General features: G+C 50.9%; 1 protein-coding gene across 2 annotated transcripts in view; it reads right to left on the minus strand.

Moving 5' to 3' along the window:
• Positions 1 to 21,365, minus strand: part of NUP210 (nucleoporin 210) — a 103,950-nt gene that overhangs the window by 49,915 nt on the left and 32,670 nt on the right. For both annotated transcript variants that reach the window (XM_047743603.1, XM_047743605.1), the window contains exons 7-14: positions 19,250 to 19,408; positions 18,600 to 18,668; positions 16,949 to 17,055; positions 15,773 to 15,913; positions 14,753 to 14,890; positions 13,610 to 13,765; positions 11,953 to 12,151; positions 6,592 to 6,737 (exon numbers count right to left, since the gene is read on the minus strand). In XM_047743603.1, coding sequence (XP_047599559.1) covers positions 6,592 to 6,737; positions 11,953 to 12,151; positions 13,610 to 13,765; positions 14,753 to 14,890; positions 15,773 to 15,913; positions 16,949 to 17,055; positions 18,600 to 18,668; positions 19,250 to 19,408 — 1,115 coding nt within the window. The remainder of the gene's footprint in view (positions 1 to 6,591; positions 6,738 to 11,952; positions 12,152 to 13,609; positions 13,766 to 14,752; positions 14,891 to 15,772; positions 15,914 to 16,948; positions 17,056 to 18,599; positions 18,669 to 19,249; positions 19,409 to 21,365) is intronic.

Genomic DNA, 21,365 nt, shown 5'->3' on the forward strand with positions numbered 1-21,365 from the left:
GACCCACCAGGCAGTCGAAAGTCCGTGTGTAACTTCCCTAAAGGGAAGTGAAAGCAAGACTTGCAAGGATCCTCCTAAGACAGGTTTAACTTTGGAACCACATAAACAACTTACATATGCGTTAAAATTAAAGAAAAAAACCATCACCCGAAATCAAACCCTAAAATCGAGAAGAAAGGGAAACAGACCAGTCTGAAGAATTGGTCACTGCAATGCTGCAGTGACAAAGCCCGCACCAGTCCCCTACCCTACTCTTGGCCTCGAGGATCCCTTGACCTCTCATGATCCCCAACATTTTCAGAACAAGCGTTGCAAATAACTGTTACCCTGAAAGCCTTGCAACAGCTGGCCAGACGGGGGAAGGGGGACTGGTTCCGAAGGTGGAATCACCATCAGGCAAAAAAGGATGCCAGGACTGATTAGCAATGTCTGCTGTGGGCATGGGTACACACAGGTGTAACGTATGCCGTAGACTGCCATCCACGTGGGCAGGGCCACTTCTAGCTCAGAATGGCCTGCATGCTGGCAGCGGGGAGGCCACTCTTAACACACTTCGAGCGTGTCTTCGGTTTACTGCCTAGAGCATCCAGAGTTACATTCGGGTCCGGCTTCCCCAAGCTCTACTCTCCAGGAATCCATAAAGCCCTGAGTGTTCATGCCGCTCTGGGCAGAACATCCAATCTCAGACCCTCTGCAGGTAGAGACCAGAATGTATTGCTGGGTTGTCATGAAGACTAGACAGTCAGTGTAGACTCCAGTCCAGTCTATACTGACCCACTCACCAGGGCCCCTAATCCTCCACCCAGGTCCTTCCATGCCCACACCCCCTATGGTGGCTAGATTCTCATCCCCCAACTGCCAAGAGCTTCAAGTCCTCACAGGTACAGACTGATGGCTGCTCGGCTGTCACCTGGAGCCGTGTCCCAGCAAGCGGCCATCTTCCTCCATATGGAGGGGGAGTCTGACCTGAGTGACAGGTTTCAGACCCACACACCCTCCAGGATGGAGGCAGGAGGGCAAGGTGACATGACCTGCTGAGGCCTCTTGGGCACAGGTTCTCTGGGCTGGGTACTTACATTAAATCCTTAGCAAAGAAAGCGCATCACTTGTCAATGAGAGTTCCGTCCTTTGAACTTTTTTGTTTGTTTTCTTGCAATATGGACACTTTCCTGAATTTGTTATTGGGTATCACTTCTCCAGGCCTCCCTCCATGCACATGTGCAATTTTTAAAAACCTGGGGCACCCCCAGCCACAGATTCTACCTTGCTTGTGAGCCCAGGTCTCAAAACCATCAAAAGAGCCCTTTTCCTGTACATGAATGGCCAAAGTACCGTCAGGGCCTTCGTTTTTCTTCCTCAAGACAGCCTCATGGCCTGCACCACTCGGGCCTCTGCTCAGACTTCACCTCCTCGGAGACGCCTTCTCTGACCCCTTTAGACAGAACCTCCTGTCTCCGGCTACCTCTTTTCCCAGCTCGACCACCCTTGTCGCTCCCTGCCACCATTTTCCATATGATGATGTTTCTCGGTCCCCACAACTAGAATGAAGTTGGTACTGGCCAGCTGTGCAACCAGATGTGCAGCAGGTTAAGCTCTATAAGGCTCAGTCTCCCCCTCCAGTAAAATGGTACAACAATAACCCAAGCCTCACGAGTTTGCTGTAGAGATTCAAGGGCATGTGAACGAAAGCCCTGAGTACATGTCCCGCGCATGCTCAATAAATGGCCCCTGCTGTTATCAACCATCATTACTGTTAACTGTCATCCCCATTTTACAGCTGGAAAGCATGAATCCCAGCAAAGTGAAACCACGTGTCCAGGTTTACCCAGTCTGTTCCAAGTCCAGTGCTCTGTTCTTCCCCAAGTCTCAATGCTACAACCAGCAAAACTTCACTGTGGGCAAAGCAGGTCACTGTAAATGTGGCCAAAGGACTTTTTTTTTCCCATGGCCAGCCCAAAGGGAAAGACGGTTTTTCCCACAGGCACCACGTGGCCTGTAATTAACAACTGGAGAACAATGAATTATCACCTTCACGTGTAATGCTCTTCCCACTCAGACATAAAAGTGTCACAGTATCCTGTGCCAGGAAGAAAGGTTAATAATCAGCCCAGCTAATGAAGGACACCCATAAATCGTATAGGTTCCTTGGTGGCTACGAAGGCACAGGTATTTGAACTGGCCAGGCCAGAGAGGAGAGAGCCCCTGCATCTCGGATGAGACCCCGACTCTGGGGCCTTGGGAACCTGGTTTGCAGAACATGAGGGCGAGTCTGGACATCAGGAGGCCCTTAGCGCAGACAGCCTAGACTTCCAGCAGCCAGCATCCACGCGCCCCCTCGCAGGGATGCTCACACTGGGTCCAGGATCAAGAGACAGAAGGAGAGAGGTGGGGTGGGCAGAAGTCAGGGCCCCACTGCACCTGGCTGTCCCAAGGGCTCAGAGGTTGTCGCGTTCAGTCATGCTGACATTGTGGGAATGGAGAGCCAGGTGGGGTCCCCAGACCCAGACAGTAGGGACTCCCAGGGGGTAACCTGCTGGTAGGTTGAGGGATGCCAATCCCTATAGCAGACAGAAGCCGAATTGTAACTGGAGTGCTGACTGTGGAAAGGATGAGGTAGCCAACAAACATGAGCCCCTCCAAGGTCCAAATAGAGGGGATTACCATGTATGTCGGGGGGCAGGGCCGAGCGGTGCCCATCTTACATGTGGACCTGACTTTCTCCTTCCCTGACCTTCACCAGCTGTCCACTGCTAGGTAAGAAGAGAATAAATATCCACCCCTAACCCGGCATTCAAACACCGCCTCGATATGACCCAGGGAGACTTCACAGCCTCCTATGTCACCTGAGACACACGATTTCGAATGCTCTCATCAGCCAAGCTCCCTGCAAAGCAGGCCCTTCTTCTACTTCTGTGTTCATGGGTGACCTGCCCCCTTGGGGCTCTTCATTCCCTCTACCATGTTCACTGCAGTTGTCTGAGCACCTGCCTTCCCCATAGACTAGTGGCCAGCCAGGGCACAGTGTGGGATTTCTCCCTACATCTCTGCCTCCCCAGCCTGGGTCAGGTACCAACTGTGTACCTTACTCAGAGATGATTTGCAGAGTAAACTGGTGAATGGACAAGCGAACAGTCATTGAATGTTGCTTTCCCAGTTTCCACACTGCTCTCTTCCTTAGAGAAAGGACCCCATTTTGTTAGTGTAGTTAACTGTCCAGCTAAAATATTTCCCAGCCTCTGTTGAAGATAGATATGCCCAACGGATTAAGTTCTGGCCAATGAGGTAGAAACTGTTCCTTTAAACTTCTGACAAGATTACTAGAAAAAACTACCTCAGCTGGGAGGAGAGCCCTTTTCTCTTTTAGCTACATGGAATGCAGATGTGATGGCTGGAGCGCCAGCAGCCATTTTAGACTATAAGGCAAACGTGAGGATGAAAGCAATGTACTAGAATGATGAAAGATAGAAACCTGGGGCCCTGGTGACTATGGAGCTGCCACACTAGCCCCATGTGAAGGCTCTCATGTGAAAGGGAAATAAACCCTCTACACTGGCTAAGCCACAGTTTTGGATTTTGTTATATGTAAATAAACTTGATCTTAATTGTTATCAGAAGGAAGAAAGATAAAAAAAAGAGAAGAAGAGACCTATATCCTTCTCCTATAATTTGTCTAGTCAGGAAGCCTTGATTGGGAACATGTCCATATTTTCTTCACACTTAATCCCACCCTGGGACAGTGAGCTCAGTCGGTCACCTCTGATACTTCAGCCACACACCCCAGTTAAATAGGGTGTCTGGTCCTTTAGAACAAGCACCAAGGAAGAGCCCTGTGGAACTTCCTCCCCAGGGTCCTAAAGAAACTCCACCTGAGGCTGTGGCAGGGGTTCCTCAAGAAGGCTGCCCATCTCTGGAACCCTGTTTTCTGAGCCCTACCCCTGCTTCCTGATCAGGAAGGGGATCCTGACTTCCTATTTTTTTTTTTTTAATATTTTATTTATTTGAGAGAGAGAGAGCATGAAAGGGGCAAGGGGCAGAGGGAGAAGCCAGCTCCCTGATGAGCAGAGGGCCTGATGTGGGACTTGATCCTGGGACTCCAGGATCATGACCTGAGCCGAAGGCAGTTGCTTAACCAACTGAGCCACCCAGGTGCCCCATGATTTCCTATTTTTAAACTGCCACCCTCCCCCTTCCTTACCCTCCCTATCGCCCTCTCCTACTTTACTTTTTCCATGGGAAGCATTGGTTTATTACTGTCTCTGCCAGCATGTCCGTTCATGAGGACAAGGATTTCTGTGTGTTTTATTTTTTTTAAGATTTTATTTATTCATTTGAGAGAGAGAGAGAGAGTGAGAGAAAGCATGAGAGGGGAGAAGGGCAGAGGGAGAAGCAGACTCCCCATGGAACTGGGAGCCCGATGCAGGACTCGATCCCAGGATTCTGGGATCATGGACTGAGCCGAAGGCAGTCGCTTAACCAACTGAGCCACCCAGATGCCCCTTCTGTGTGTTCTCTGTACTGTGCATTCCTAAGTTTCAGAGCAAGGACTGGTACAGAAAAGATGTTCATATAGATTTTGGCAGTGGAGGGGATCAGAGGGGAGGGCTAAGGAGATGTTGGTTTCCGTCCTGGCTAGTAAGTCTGGACACATGTGCACACTCATTGATTCTAAATAAAATAACCCTTCTCAAAAAATACCCATTTCCAGGGGGCGCCTGGGTGGCTCAGAGGGTTAAAGCCTCTGCCTTCAACTCAGGTCATGATCTCAGGGTCCTGGGATTGAGCCCCGAATTGGGCTCTCTGCTCAGCAGGGAGCCTGCTCCCTCCCCGCCGCACTTTCTCTCTGCCTGCCTCTCTGCCTACTTGTGATCTCTCTCTGTCAAATAAATAAATAAAATCTTTAAAAAAAATACTCATTTCCAAAAAAATACCCATTTAACCAAAGGAAATGAAAACACTAACTCAAAAAGATATTTGCACTCCCCTGTTTCTTGCAGCATTATTTACAACAGTCAAGGTATGGAAATAACTTAAGTGTTCAGCAACAGATGAATGGATGAAGATGTGATACACACACATACACAGGAATATTTTTCAACCATAAAAAAGAAGGATATCCTACCATGGGCAACATCATGGATGGACTTTGAGGGCAGTGTGCTAAGTGAGATAAGTCAGACAGAAAGAAAACACTGTATGATCTCACTGTAATCTAAAAGAGAAAAAGAGCTCACAGATAGAGAACAGATTGGTGATGGCAGGGCTGCTGGGGCGGGGCGTGGGGCAGCAAAGGGGTGAGGGGAGTCAGGGGGTACAAACTTCCAGTTATAAAATACATAACTCCTGGCGATGTCCTGTACAGCACGGTGACTAGAGTTAATAACACCATGTCGCATATTTGAAAGTCGCTAAGAGAGTAGATTATGACTAAGAAAATTGATAAGACAGAGTAAGACTAGACTTACTGGGGTGACCATTTCACAATGTATACAAATACGAATCATTACCTTGTACAGAAGAACTAGTATGTCACATGTCAATTACCCAAAAGAAACACAAAACCAACCCTTGGTGGTTATCTGTTCTGTATCAGGCACTATGCTTGGGGCTAGAGGTTCAGAGGTAAAAGGCTCTAACTTCACTGACTCCACTTCTAATGGCTGAGAGGGGGAAGAAAACCTGTTCCCACAAACCACAGGGACCAGAGCTGTTCTAGAGGCTGATGCTGGATGTCAGGGAAATGTGGCCCTAACTGGCCCAGCCTGGAGGAGGAGGAGGGGGCCTCCAGGAGGATGACCCTTTCGCCCTCCCCTGCAGGGGGAGCCAACTCACTGACTCAGGGCCTCCTGTGTGAGAGGCAAAGTTCTCAGTAGGTCTGCCATCCCCCTACCGCAAGCTGCGTGTGAACCCTTCCAAACCCCCCTTGGAAGAAGGTCTGGTTCCCTTTCATTAACATTTTAATAACTAACCCTACTGCACTCACTCCCTTCCAGGCACTGTTCTAAGTCCGTTTCGTTCATTAGCTCAGCTACTCCTCACCACAACCCTATGGTTTAGGTGTTGTCTTAGCCTCATTCTACAGACAGGGAAAGGGGAGGCCGGGAAAATGAAATGAGCCAATGCCACAGAGTTGGTGTCAGAGCTGGTGACTGGGGAGTCGCTGTCAAAGCCAAGGCAGTGGGCTCTGAGCTGCAGAGGCTTTAGCTGCCTCTGGCCACAGATGGACGAAGGGGGACTCATACTCCAGCTGGTTGCCTGACAGGGCAGATAACATAATTCAGACCTGAGCTGCATCTCCAGACCCCAGAGTAGGCACCATGTGCCCTCCTAGGGTTCCGTGAAGACTTGGATAGCTCTGGAGTGGACCAGAAGCCTTCCTGTCCAGACCCCTGCAGGGAACATATCATCCACACGCATGTTAACAATCACTGTCTCCCATTTGGGAGGCTCTGCTCCTTCAACATTTCAGACAAGAGGGAGCAGTCGCTCTTCCAAAAGCTATTCTCACCAATCAGGGTTTTAATACAAATTTGCCAGAGCCGATAAATTACTCGCATCGGGGGAGGAGGTAGAGGGCAGGGACCCCAGGCTCACCTTGAGGGGCAGGTAGGCGGCAATGGTGATCCGGGCACTCAGGTGGACGTGGCCATGTCTGTAGCTCACAAGGAGTGTGGTGTAGCCCTGGACCTCTGCTCTCACCTTGACCCCACTGCAGTGCTCAGACCCCGGTTGCAGCCTCCCTGTAAGAAAAGAGTCAAATGGTCACCGTGAACTTGCCTTTGCCTAGAAAGGCATGACAGGCTGACAGCCCTTCCTTCATCCTGGGCTTCATATGCAATCTAATTTTTTCAACTTAAAAATATGAAGTCTAATTCCCATACCAAAAATATACATAGCATAAGCATACAATTCACAGTGATTCCCCATCCCTCCCCACAAACTGAACACACCCTGTATCGAGGATCAAGGAACAGGATGACCTATAACCCTGCATCTCCCATAGATCTTTCTGGTCACTGGCCCTCCCCAAAGGAAAACCGCTGTTACCTGACTTTTCACCACCAGCTTAATTTTGCCGGCTGCCCTATTTTAACCACAGTGAATCACTAAACATAAACTCCTTTGTATTTGCCCTCTTGAGCTTAGTATTGGTGGTGAGAGCCCTCCTATTTTGCATGAGGTAGACCTTTGATCCACATTTGTAGTATGATTGCACTGTGTGAATAGACAGCTGCTGATGTCCCCATACTATTGCAAACATCTGGGTTGTTTGCAGGGTGGGGCTCTGATGCAGGGTGCTGCTATGAAGGGGCATGTGTACGTCTTTTCCTGGATGGATATATTCTAGCATTTCTATTACGTGTACCCCTAAGAGTACGGTATGTCCACCCCCCATCCTTACTGCCAGGACCACGTGTATGTTCACTCTTCATCATTATTGCCAAATATCTTCCCCAAAATGGATGCATCAAGTCATATTGCCACTAGAAGCTACACAGCATTCCCACCAATACTTGGTATTTCCCATGATTAAAAAAAAAAAAAAAAAAAGCCATTCTCGTGGGAGGGTAGCAGCATCTTACTGTTTTCTTTCTAAACATGTAGAAAAAATTTCCGTGACACCCCACATACTCATCCCCTAGATTCTATGAAGAATATTTCGCTGTATTTCTCTTACTGCATAGCAATCCATCCCCCTACTCATCCAACAACTGATCTTATGTTTCAGTGCATTTAAAAGTAAGTTGCAGGCATCAGCACACTTCATTCGAAATGCTTTAGATATGCATAATTATCTCCAGTTCAGTATTTCGTCCTGGTTCTTTTTTCTTAAGGTCAAATTTACACAAAGTGAGATACATAGATCTTAAGTGGGCCGCACTAGGAGTTCAGACAAACACATCCTCCTGTGAAACCTGAACCTCTACCAAGATGTGGGACGTGACCTGCCCCTGTGGTTCCCTCCCAATCCTTCTCGGGTGATTCCCCCCCCCACCCCCCCCGGCCCCGTTCCCAGAAGCAATCACTATGACATTCCGATTTTTTTTCCACCATAGTTTTTCTTTTTCTTTAAGGATTTTATTTATTTATTCGTCAGAGAGAGACACAGAGAGAGAGGGAACACAAGCAGGGGGGGTGGGGGGCGGGGAGAAACAGGCTTCTTGCTGAGCAAGAAGCCCGATTCAGGAATTGATCCCAGGATCCTGGGATCATACCTGAGCCGAAGGCAGACGCTTAACGACTGAACCACCCAAGTGTCCCAATTTAGTTTTTTCTTTTTATTTTTATTTTTTTTTTTAAAGATTTTATTTATTTATTTGAGAGAGAGTGAGAGAGAGCATGAGCAAGGAGAAGGTCAGAGAGAGAAGCAGACTCCCCGTGGAGCTGGGAGCCCGATGTGGGACTCGATCCTGGGACTCCAGGATCATGACCTGAGCCGAAGGCAGTCGTCCAACCAACTGAGCCACCCAGGCGTCCCTGTTTTTTCTTTTTAAATAACAGTTTCATTGAACTATAACTCACTTACCACAGAATCACCCATTTAGAGGGTACTCATAATTCAGTGGTTTTTAACATGTTCATAGAGTCCCATAGCTATCACTGCTAATTTTAGAACATCTCCTCTCCGGAAAAAGAAACCCTGCATCCATGACCAGTCTCTCTCTGTGTAGATCAGTCTGCCTCACACTGCACATCAATAAAGTGGGCTCTTTGCGTAGGGTTGGTTTCACGCACTATGTGTTTGAAATTCATCTAGGCTGTGGCATGATCGATAGTTGGCTCCCCTTTATTGCTGAGTCTTCCACTGCAAGGGTTCCAGTTTGCTCATCCATTTGCCAGCTGATGAGCACTGGGGTTGTTTCCTGGCTGGGGTGATCAAGGAGCTAAGTCTACTGTGCCCTGGGCAGAACTCCCTACACCACCAAGGGTGAGCTAGGGAGTCCACGCGCAGAGCCCACGAGCTCCGGAAAACTGCAACTCTGCCAAATAGGCCGATCTGTGTTCACAGCTACATACAGTGGACAGAGAAATGCTAGGTCTGAGCGTGGACTCTGCTGGCAGGGAGTCTGGGCAAGCGCTTTTCTGGACACGGCCCTAAATTATGAGCCAGGATGCCAGGTCCTCTGCATAGCTGGGAAGAGGGTGCTGGAGAACCGGGGGTCCTGACACATGGCAGAAGAGCCCCCTGAGCTTCCTCCCACCCAGCCTGCCTGGTGGGAAGACTCAGGGCTCCCCCAGTACCCAGGTTCTCCCCATCCTGCGGCCTCCACTGTAGCAACGAGAGATCCACCTGCACGAACCTGGGGCCCAACTTGGAACATGCCACCGCCTCTGCAGTCTCTGGCCTGACATACTCTTCCCGCTCCTCGGTACACTCCCCAATTTGTCCCCGCTCATCCTTAGGGTCCCGCTCTCATTTCCTCTAAGCAGCCTTCCCGGACACCCCCAAACTGGCTTGGGCACCCATCTTGGGCACATTTCTGCTCAGGAATACGTTCGGGCGTTTCTGCCGAGGACCCGCCCAACAGTGGGAGGGACTTCCGGGATCTGGGCTTAGGCGCAGGCGCACTCCGTTCCAGGTGCCGTAACTGCCTGTGGAAGCATGGGTCTTGCTAGGCTGTGTGGGCCATGAAGGTGACGCCACACCCTGGTGTTTACCAGGAACCCCCAGAGCACGGCAGTTACTAGGTGCTCCGTGAACAGGCTGCTGAAAACCAGCTGAGGCTGGGAGCAGAGAAGGGGCCAGGGCGGAGCAAGAGCTGAGATGTGGCCACCCTGGGCACTGAGCCTAGCCAAGTCCAAAGCCCTGGGGTTCCACCAGAAGCTCCTTGGTGCCTACAGCCCCAGGACTTTCAGGGGGACTTCAATGTTAAAGACAAGGAGGAAATGGGACCACAGCGGCCAACTCCAATAGGAAGAGAGTGGAACCTCAAGCTGACCCAGAGGGTGCTGGGATCCTGGGGCCGCCCCTTCCTGAGAACCAGGACCTGAGTCCCATCGTTTGTCCTCTCAACCTGGGCAATCTTGCCTGGGAAAGAGGCTGAGACAGAGAAGGAAACCTAACAGGGGGATTCCCCCTCTGCCCTGAAGCGTCTGTACCATGAGTCTCCTGTGCCCCAGACAGATGTCACCCGATCTGCTGGCCCCACCTGGTCTCCAGTCCCACAGATTTCCACAATGCCAACATCCCTCTGCCCTGAGGAGGCTCAGGTGGTAATATACCTGTTCTCATAAAACCTGGATCCTACACACAGGCTTTCCAAAGCCAAATCAGCTCTACACTGAGACATTTCAGGGGCTTTGTAAGGGAAATTTTGATGCCACAGGATTTTGGTCTTGGCTGTGGTATTTAGAACCAAACTCCTTGAAAAACCTTCTGCACTGGGCTGAGGGATGTTCATTTGTAACCCTCACAGCAAGTGAAGAGCTAGTATCCCTGTTTTACACATGGAAAAGTCAAGGCTCAGAGAAGTTGGGCAACGTGTCTACCACCACACAGCCAATTTATGGAAGAAGGATGCTCAGACCCATAGCTGTAGAGCTCCCAACCCTATCCTTCATTCCCAAGACCTCCTAGGCACTGACCTAGTGCCTGGAGCCATAGCCTGAAGACTCTCCTCCCAGATACGTATCAGGGGTGCCACAGGGGGAGCCATCAGCCAGCCTCTCTCTCCCTCATGCTGAGGTCTTCCTCCATTCTAAATGGTTGCCTCACTAAGGACACTTAAATTTTCAAAAAGCTGTTCCTCCATGGATGGTCAGAGAGGGCACAGCAGCATCATCCAAGGAAGGATGTGAACGTGGTTTGCTTAGTGACCTTTCAGAGACACTGCCCCCTTCCTTGGCATAGCTTCAGGTTCACAGGTCTCCACGAGTAACCACAACTACAGCAGGGGCACGTGAAGCCGCTAAGGCACTGCAGGCAATCCTACAAATACCTCTGCCAACTGAGCTTCTTAAACCTGTTGGGATCGAGTGGTCACTCCTGTGCTCAAACACCAACAGTGGCTTCCCACTGCCTAGACCCTGAAGTCCAAGCCCTTCGTGATTCATGATTCCACAGGTTCCTATCCCAGGGCCACGGTATGCGCCTGTGCCCCACAGACGTGCCCACCTCTGGGACCACAAAGACCCTGCCCACCTGTGACTTCTAACCCCTGCCCAAACCTTCCTCTTCCCTCAGTGAATTATCAGTCCTTGGTTTTCTCTGTCCACAGAACCTCCCCCGCCCCCACCCTGACCTGCTGCCCCTGGCCGGCTCCCCTGCAAGGCACCATTTCTCAGGGGACAAAAGGCTTCAGGGTCAGTGTCAGACTCAAACCAGTCTCTATCCCATCCCACCTGTGCCCTTGTGTGATCTTGGGCAGCCAGGCAGCCCCAGTCTCTTCCCATGACACGTGGCCCAACCACAGTCCCCCTCCCCTACCCCCAGGAAGTCTGATGAGTCACACACACACCGAGTGCTCACTGCACCTGGTAGGGTTGATGTCCCTTAAACTAACTTCCATGGCCACCATCACCACCTATATCACCACTGAAACCCTGCCTGGCATGCCCAAGAGGAAAGAGCAATGTGCACAGCTTTGACTATTCAGGGGGTCGGACCCTGCATGCCACCAAGGTGTCAGGACTCTGTCACCAGCCAAAATCCCTATGGACTGTGTATTCTGAGCTCCTCCTACCATCTAGACACTGTAATGGGCACGAGGACATGCAATTCTACTTAGGATGATACCCATTTTAGAGATGTGGAACCCGAGGTTCTGAAAGCCCAGTGACAGAGCAGGTCACACGTGGGCAAGAGCTAGACCAGACCATTGCAGACGGCTGCCATTCCTGATGCTGTAACCCTCAAGCCCTCTCTTTAGGAATCTGGGGCAGCCCATGTTGAGAACTTTGGCGGTCTGGCCTGATCCCTGTCTGGCGCCCGCCCACTCACCAGTGCTGGTTTACCTGGAAGTGGCTGGAACACGCCCTGGTTCTCCACCTCAATCACCAAGTCAAAATGGGAGCAGTCGCTCAGGGTGACCACCTCGTTGGCCCCGCCAGGAATAAGGCCGTTGATCCTCAGGGGCAGCTCCAAGGTCTGGCCCACACGGGCCTCTACCTGGCACGGGGCGAACTCCATGCTGCTGGGCTCAATCACATACACCTGGAGGGCAGGGGTGCAGACGGAGGTCAGCAGGCTCCATGCGAGAGGAAGGGCCCACACCAGTATTTACTAAGAGCTGCCAGGCTCTGGGCACCAAGGACGCGTCAGTAAGAAGACTGAGCTTTGGAGGACATGGGTGCTGGGACTGGAGTGAGTTCAGGGACAGAGCTGTCCGGGAAGGCCCCTCTGAGATGGTGACACGGGAGCTCAGACCTTAGGGGCATGTCAGAGGTGGCCAGACAGAAGCGTGGGGGAAAGACGTTGTAGGAAGAAGAGACATTATGTGCAAAGATCCTGAGCCAAGCAGCAGCTTGGCTTACTGGAGGAATATAAAGAAGGTCATAGTACAGGGCGAGAGGCGTCCTTGCCCACAGCTAACACTTCGATGAAACAAAACTTTCCATAGTCCAGGTTCTATTTTAAAAATGTTGCTAAATTCAATCCCCTCAGCCTGTTTCTTAAGAAGATTCTATTAGTAACCTCTATTTGATGAAGACACTGGCACGGGAGGTTAAGGGACTTGCCCACCCACCATGGAGTCTGGCCTGGGCAGCCTGGCCCCAGAACCAGGCTCTAATCATGACACACACTGTCTCTCAAGGAACTGTCCTCAGACTTCTGGTTGAACAACTGGGTGGAAAGGTGGCACCTGTGCTGACATAAGGAAGCTTAGGGCGGGGGAAGGGAGCAAGGTGGTCATAGTTTATCCCATATTCCACAATTATGCTGTAGCTAAAGGGTCTCAGTTACAACACTTTGTATGCGAGAATGAGATCAATCTTTAGATGGGTGTGTGTGTGTGTGTGTGTGTGTGTGTGTGTGTGTGTGTGTCTACATGGATCCAAATAAAAAGACTAGAATCATCTGTCCATCCATGTTCCAAATAATAAAAGGGCAGGCTGGGACTGGACACATCACATATGGAGCTTTGACTTTTGCTCTCAACGAAGTAACAACAGCAGGTTGAGGTCAGGGTCAAGAAGTTAGGAGGCCGAGGTGGGGCTGGCAGAGCTCAGTGGCCAGTGACCACTCCCACCCAAGGCCTTATGCTAAGTGAGTTGGTCCAACATCACTTGTGATGAAGAGCCAGGTGTAGGGCCCCAGTACAGGGAGAGGAAAGGAGTCAGAGCCAGGTGTCCTGGAGTCTGGCGCCTCCCTCTCATTGTGAATTTACCAACACTCAGTGGCCCTTCTGATTTGGAGATTCAGACCTCTCAGGTCTGAGGAGTTTTCTAGAATGACTCCTTTGAGTATCTCAGGTCTTCTGTGTTCTCTGATCTCCTTTCCAGAAATTCCACCTATGCTGACCCTGGCCCTTCTGTGTCCCATCCCCTGGCTGGTGGGGAATGTCACGTCCATCCCCCTGCCCACCACCAACACCAAGTACAAGACCGAGGACTGGATGTGAGGAGGTATCTAGAGACCGCCATCCTCAGCTCCGGGCCCCTGAGGTCTCACCTTCATCTCCCCGAAATGTAGCGGGTTCTGCACATCATGCGCCTGGATCACACTGAGTCCGGTGTCACTGCCTGTGGTCATCACACCCTTGACAGTGACAGTGGCAACCACATAGCTTGACGAAGACCAGCTGAAGTTCCCACTCCCACCATGGGCCTGCAGAGAAGAACCATCAGATCAGTCCACCTGCCTGGTCTTTCTGTCTTTCTGTCTCACTCTCTGACTCGGATGGTCAGCAGTCTCCCACCCCATGGAAAACCCTGGCATCGGCTGATATCTGGCTGGAGACAATCTCCTTACCTCACTCTCTCTGCCCTGCCTCGTTTCTCCTCCTCATACTCTGGGGGTCTTGTGGCTGACACCCACTGTCACCTGTGACAGTGGCCCCAGATCAGGGAGCACCTACAGACTGGAGTGGGAGAACCCTGGGCCACAGTCAGGTGCTAGAAGCTACTTCCCTGACCAGGCCCAACACTCCCTCCCGGCACATACCCCTGCCACTCCTGGTCGTCCACCATGGAGTAGAGACAGTCCAGTGGCTTCCCAGGTCAGGGGCCACCACCCTGGAGCCCAAGAGAGGCCAGGAAGGGGAGACACCTGTGTGAACAGGCAGCAGATCCCAGTGACAGTCCTCACTGCCAGGGAGGCAGTGGGGACTGATGGGCACTCTACTGGCCACTGATGGAGAATCAAGTCCCCATGGGAGTCAGTCCCTGCCAGTGAAGGCCAGGCGGGCACATGAACATCAGAGACTGAGAACACATGACAGGTGACAGAGTTAGAGATGTTTTTCCCTGGAATTTCACATTTTTCTCTGGGGACAGTTACACTACTTGTAGAAAATAATCTTTTTTTTTTTTTTTTTTTTTACAACAACAAAAAATGCAGGTGGAAGTTAAATCTGTATTCCAGGTTTTCTTTATTATGCTTTCTTTTCTGTTTTTCAGGTTTTTTTTTTTTCTGATTACCAAAATACAATGCTGTGATAGAAACCCCAGAAAATACAAGAAGCATAAAATTCCCTGATTTTAAATTCTCTCCAACCACTAGAAGGTAATAGTAAAAGAAACAGGATGGGTGAAAAGCTCCAATCCCACGGAAACACCCAAAGGAATGCACCCAGATGTGGGGAATCACGGTTACCTTTATTGTGTACTGATAGGCGCCTGTCTTTGGTTGCCACGGAAACGTCAAGATGCTCGGATAGAGGGTGATGGGGACGTGAATTTCTACCTCCTGCTGGTTCCACACAGGCACCCGTAATGTGTGGACCCCTCCGTCCTACAGAGAGGTGAGGGTGCCGCACGTCACCATGACAACCAGGTCATCAGAGGTTTTCCCAGTCAAGCAGACCCCCGCCCCTCCCTGGAGATTAGGTCACAAAGAGATTCCCTGATGGTCTGGGAGCAGGAAGGAAGATGCTAGATACCCTGCAGCCTTCTCTGTCTCCATGGAGACAGCTTCCCAGGGCTCTGGAACAGCCACCAAGTAAATGCTGCTTGACTTCACCTTCTCAGCACCCTACCTGGGATGCTGTGGTTACTCCCGCTTGACAGATGGGGAAACTGAGGCATGGGGCACTGCAGCAACTTTGCCCAAAGCCCCTGGAGCTGCAGTGACAGACTGGTAGGAATTGCGGTCTGGCCTGCAGGCCGCTCTTTTCTGCTGCCTGTTAAGGGGCCAGGACAGGTTTTGTGCAGGGTAGGAAGTTAAGAATACCCATGCTAATGTTCCAATCAATAAAAAACTGCTCATGCCTATAAGAGACTGGCCTTTTAAATGAAGGGGGAAAATGAAGACTTTAAAGGATCCAAGAGCTAAAATAGCCAGAGGGTGCTCATGGCTCCTGGAAACAGTACAGCTAGACACACGGGCCCAACTGCGTTTCCCTAACAGGGTTTCCACCCCAATCCCAGAAGGGCAGGCTTACCTTGACAGAGGCTGGCAAAGGGCAAAGGAAGAGGGATACCCCGTGTGGACATGCAGGACAGGGAGAGCCCAAAGCCCTGCCACCAGACATGCCCCCATGAGCCTGGATGAGAGGCAACCCCCACGGTACCCACAAGAGTGGCGCACCAGGCTGAACTTTGGGCACCCTGCTCCCCCGGTGCATGTCCAGCCTGGGAGGGTGCAAGGGACAGAGGGAGGGAGGTGCCGACTTGCCTGGTCTACCACGGAGGTGAGGGCTGCCTCGATGGCCGTCTGACCCCTCTTTGTTGCCCTTATGTGATGGTATGACCCATTCTGGGAAGAAGTGAGCACCTCAAAGAACTCAGGAGGCAGCACGGTTTCAATGCGAATATTCTGGAAGGGAGGCAGGATGAGTGAAAGAGGTGTTTCTGGGAGTGTGTCTGGGAGTCAGAACGCAGGAAAGGAGCAATGTGACCCACAGAGAGCAGCCAGACCGGGCCATGGGACCCCCTGAGGCCCAGAGGTCTCCAAAACCAGCAGAGCAGCTGGACTAGACGTAGTACTGGCCTCTGTCCCCTCTGGCCTTTGACCCCCCTCCTAGGCCACTACCCTCTCCCCACATGGCCCTGCTGTGATTACCCATGTGGTGCTCAGGGGAGCCCAAAGCCTACTATCGTCAAGCTTTCTCAGACCTTGAGGTTCCAAAGAGGAAACCAGCAAACACCAAAAAGGTCACCAATATCCATTAGAGCTTTCTTCCCCCCAAAATGTTGATCGATGTAAAACAACACGAGGAAAGCAATGACCTGCAAAGCTGCCCAAGGGGGAACATTGCTTCCTTCTTCTAAAACCCCAGAGGCCCCTACGAAGGTCGCAGACGTTCTAGCTGATGATACTGGGAACTTCTCACGAAGGACCAAAACCTGCTGAGATTCCTGTCCCTCTATGTCTGCCATTCCTTTCTAGAGCCAGAAAGCTAAGCTGGGCCTGGGTCACAGTTACAGGTATTAGACATTTACAAGTATTCCTGGCCCCGCAGGGAAAGGTTGGGAACTATTCCCTGTCTTCCACAGAGCAGGCAGAGACAGATTCTCAGCACCATGAAGTCTCAGGCTAATGACAAGGGAGCAGGAAGGCAGCTGGCAGATGCTACTTCCCATCTCTGCCTTCTTGAACCTTCTTGAGCCTGCAGCCTTCTCTCCCCACTTGGTCCCTGCAGGGGTAGGGCTGGGGGGACAGAGATTCGCAGGTTCACAAAGTCCAGAGAGGCACCAGGGATATCATGGTGCTGTCCCCCATGAACCCAGCAGCACCATCAGCAATCACTGAACTCAGCTTGCCTATATGGGGGCCCTGCAGCTTTGGGGGGCCACTTCAACAGACACATCCCGCACTGACACCCCGCTGGGACCCAAGGCAGGCACTCACGTCTGACAGGTAGACCTTGTTGCCGGACTTGTCAAGCACTTCGATGGTGACTTCATACAGGCGGCCGGTCTCCAGCACCCACCTGTCACCAGGATGGACTGTGAACCCTACAAAACAGGCAGGCAACAAAGCCTGACCACTTGGGCCACAGGGGCATGCCACTGAGGAAGAAGATGGTAGCAGGCACACCTGTAGGACCCCGCAAACTATTTACCTGCACTCCTCCAAGAAGAAAGAACAGCTGCTAATCATGGGGAGACCTAATGCCCACCAGCAGCCCTGGGGATGCAGATGCTGGGCTGAGCCCTCAGCTGCCCCAGCACCACCTGAGCATATCCCACTGTCCACTGAAGGCTAGACTCTGAATCCATCGTAATTGTTATGAACCGAATCCACAGTAGGTCTGCACTCTGAATCCACAGTAGGTCTACTCTTTAAATCCACAGTAAGTCTACATCTGAATCCATAGTAGGTCTGCGCTCTGAATCCACAGTAGGTCTACCTCTGTATCCACAGTGAATCTACATCTGAATCCACAGTAGGTCTACCTCTGAATCCACAGTAGGTCTACCTCTGAATCCATAGTGAGTCCACATCTGAATCCACAGTAGGTCTACCCTCTGAATCCTCAGCAAGTCTATATCTGAATCCATAGGTCTGCACTCTGAACCCATGATGAGTCTGTTCTCCAAGTCCACAGTGAGTCTACATCTGAATCCACAGTAGGTCTACCTCTGAATCCATAGTAGGTCTACCCTCTGAATCCACAATGAGTCTACATCTGAATCCATAGTAGGTCTACATCTGAATCCACACAAGATCTGCACTCTGAATCCACAGTAGGTCTACCCTTTGAATCCTCAGTAGGTCTACATCTGAAGACACAGTGTGTCTACATCTGAATGACGCCTTTCTGAATGAATGAAGCTCCTAGGACCCACAGGGCTATCCTGCCTGGTGTTTCAACATTGTCAGCTCAGGCCTGCACCAGTCAGCAAGCTTGTGTGATGGCTAACAGGAGGACCCAGGGGTTTGCTGCATATTCTCTCGCCTGAACCCATTCAGTACACCCAACAGGTATGTCAACAGGGAGGAAACTTGAAGGGAGCATCATCTCTATGACCTGGGCTACACATGTGTCCCAGACATCTCTCAAGCACTCAACAGTTACAGCAGCTCTGGGACCGGGCTCTGCCCCCACAGGTCCTCTGTGACCGCAGACTCCTCCCTTCCTCTCTTGGTCAAATGCCTCCCCTTCTTCCCCACTGAGACTTTTACCAAATGTCTCCTTGCTTGAGGGGCTCCTTTGTCACTGAGCTGATCACTGGGATCCCCAACCTCTAGATGTCCACAGCCATGGTCAGGTCTGGACAGAGCCCTGGTATAGGAAGCAGGAGGAGACAAAACCCTCTGGACTCTACCCAAACACTTCTCTCCTTCTGGAGCTACCCACCTACCTTGACCTTGGCCTATCCTCTGCTTGTTTCTGTGCATCAATGCAAGAAGGACTGGGGAGCAGCCCTGGCAAAAAAAAGCTGGCAGAGCTGGCTAGGGTGAAGCATTTTCTGGGCAACTGCTGTTGCCTTTATTTATTTATTTTTTTTAACTCCTGTCAATAGCATCCATGAGGACCCATGATGACCAGACTCACCCAGGTATCCAGGTTCAACCACGTAGATGGTGCTGTTGGGTAACCTGGAAGCACCCTGCATGCGGATACCTGAATTATTACTTAAGGAACAAAACACACGAAGGCAAACAGAGCAGGTGGCAGGATTCAGCAAGACTAGGGCAGCCTGATTACCACAGAGACAACACGTGCATGGGAGAGAGGATGAAAACCCTCTTGCCTGAGCCCAAGTAGAACAAAGCCATGTTCCAGAATCAGAGGCCCCCGCACACTTCCCACACAAGCAGGGGAGGGTCTCTTGCAAGGGACACTGGAGACTACCCGGACAAGGCTAGGACAGGGACAACCTACATGCTGGTGTGCAAACAGCCTTGGCCAGGCCCCTGGGATGGGGCTGTCGGTGCCAGGGAAGGTTCCAGAGGCAAGGAGCGAGGCTCTGCTCCTGCCACCACCTCCTGGCCCAGAGCCTCTCCAGTGAGTCACCCACGGAGGTGAGCGATGCCACAGAGCCGTGTTGCTATTTTGGTTCTTTCTGATTTTTCAGACCTTGAGGGAAAACAGGGTTATTTTTAGCCAAGCCAAGCTTTCGGGGAGAAAAATGACTCCTAAACAGGCCAATCTCCTGTGCAGGACGCACATATGGACCTGCAGCCGGGCTAGAGAAAGGATATTCCTGTGGCTCAGGACCAGGCTGCTCTGTCCCAGTTGCACAGCGGTGACCGTCGACGTTTCCTGGTCCAAGATGGCCACAGGCTGGCCTGTGGCTCCCTCGGGGCTCGTGATGCTGTTCTGAAGCTGGAGCTCATACTGCTCGGAAGGCATTGACAGCTCTGGCCGCCCAGAAGCAGAAAGAACCAAGTGGGAGAGACAAGAGCAAAGACAGGGAACGTTACGAACCAGTACCTCCGTCCCACCCCAAATCCCTGGACCCGACCATCCGTACGAATGCTTGATTTTTCTTTCTTTCTTTTTTTTTTGCTTAGTTTCTTCAACACTTTTTTTTTTTATTCCAGCATAGTTAACACACAGTGTTATAATTTTCTCGACGCTTTAAAATTTAACAGTATTCTCCATGCCCGTGGACAAAACTGACACTCTCCATGAATTTTCAGAAGCAATCAGTTTTTTAGTGACTGTCATAAACTGCTATATTTTTTTCCTAATTAAGCACAGCTTCTGACAGCAAGTGTAGGCTGCCTACAGAATCCATGAGTTAAGTGAATTCTGCTGCTGCACCAAGGGGCCTAAGGTGGGGCTCACTGGAGCCATGAGGCCTCTGGGAGTGGGGGGTTTCCAAAAAGGCACCAGTCCATGGTTCCCCACCAGGTTTGGGGAGCTCAGTCTAGGATCTGCAAAGAATGTTCTCCGTCACCATCCTGACCATCCATCAAGGTTTCCCAGCTCAGTGTCATGTTGTAGAAGAGAACTCACTCAATCTGGGCCGGGATGAAAAACGATTTCCCTAGGAAATCAGGGACACTGCAAAACCTGCCACTTTGGCGTCCGTCTTCCACATCCTATGGGTAGTGACCAAGAACGCTCTTGTAAATGGCTACTGCTGACCACAAAAACAAGATGTGGTGGGACTGTGCCTGCTGCTTTAGGGGCCTATCACCACATTTTATCCCACAACAACCCCTGGCGTGGGTACTGCTGATGTCCACACCTTCAAGATGGTGGTGCTGTGGAAATCGAGGCAAGAATCCCACAGGGTCCTCCAGCGGGGGAGTGGCGGAGCTGGGATTCAAACCAAAGACAGCAGAATGAATCACTGAACACTACAACAAAAAACTAATGACGTACTATACAGTGGCTAACTGAACATTAAAAAACAAAAAAAAAAAACCCAGAAAGACAAGAAAAAAAAAAAAACAAGAAAACCAAAAAACTAAAAAACCAAAGAGCACAGGAACACTTTTACTTGACCCCTCCCAGTCCTGTCCCTCAACTTTCCTACCAAGCAACCTGCTCAGGACCCTGTAGGCATGGCCACATCCCAGCCATCTAGTTAGGGAGAGGAGGGAGGGAGAGCCACAGATTATACCCCTGGTCACCATTTCTCCCTGGGTCCCAACTCAGGGCCTGCAGGCATTGGGGACAAGGGCCAGGAGGAATTTCAGCTACAGCATCCTTAGACTTCCAAGAATTCCGAAGGGAACTCTAAAAGGGAGGCAACTGGTCTACCTCCTGTCTTAGGGTGTCTTCTGTGTTGTTCTGATAAATCCCCAAGAATTTGTCCTAGAGCAGAGGGTTCTCAAAGTATGGGCCCTCCTGGACCACCAATGTCACCTACTAGCTGCCAATGACTGGCCTTACCCCAGAACTGCTGAAACAAATTCTGGGGGTGGGCCCGAAGCGCTGAGCTTGCGCAGGCCCTCTGGGTGATTCCAGCACATGCTAGAATGGAGAATCCTCTAGCATATACACAGCCCATCTCCTCATTCTCTACACGGGGGAAGCCCAGCCAAACTGGGCTGAGATTCTTGAGGATTATATGTTCAGAATACCGCAGCAGGGCATCAAGGATCCACACTGTAAGAAAATAATGCCGTTGCTCAATCAAGCAGTGTTCCTTTATGCTGTTTTACGAAGTGCTAGCTTCCTCCCTTATTTAAACTTCTCCAAACAAAGAGGCCATTTTGAGAAATGAACATACTGATTCTCAAAAGATCTTGCATGACAACGTAATTACAAAATCCTAAAACAATGAAAATAAGGGGCGTGACTCCTGGAAAACCTCTCAGAATGCAGAGCTCGCTACTATGAAAAGCACTGAATGCAGAAGGC

This window comes from Lutra lutra, chromosome 1, assembly GCF_902655055.1.
Source record: "Lutra lutra chromosome 1, mLutLut1.2, whole genome shotgun sequence".
Taxonomy (NCBI): domain Eukaryota; kingdom Metazoa; phylum Chordata; class Mammalia; order Carnivora; family Mustelidae; genus Lutra; species Lutra lutra.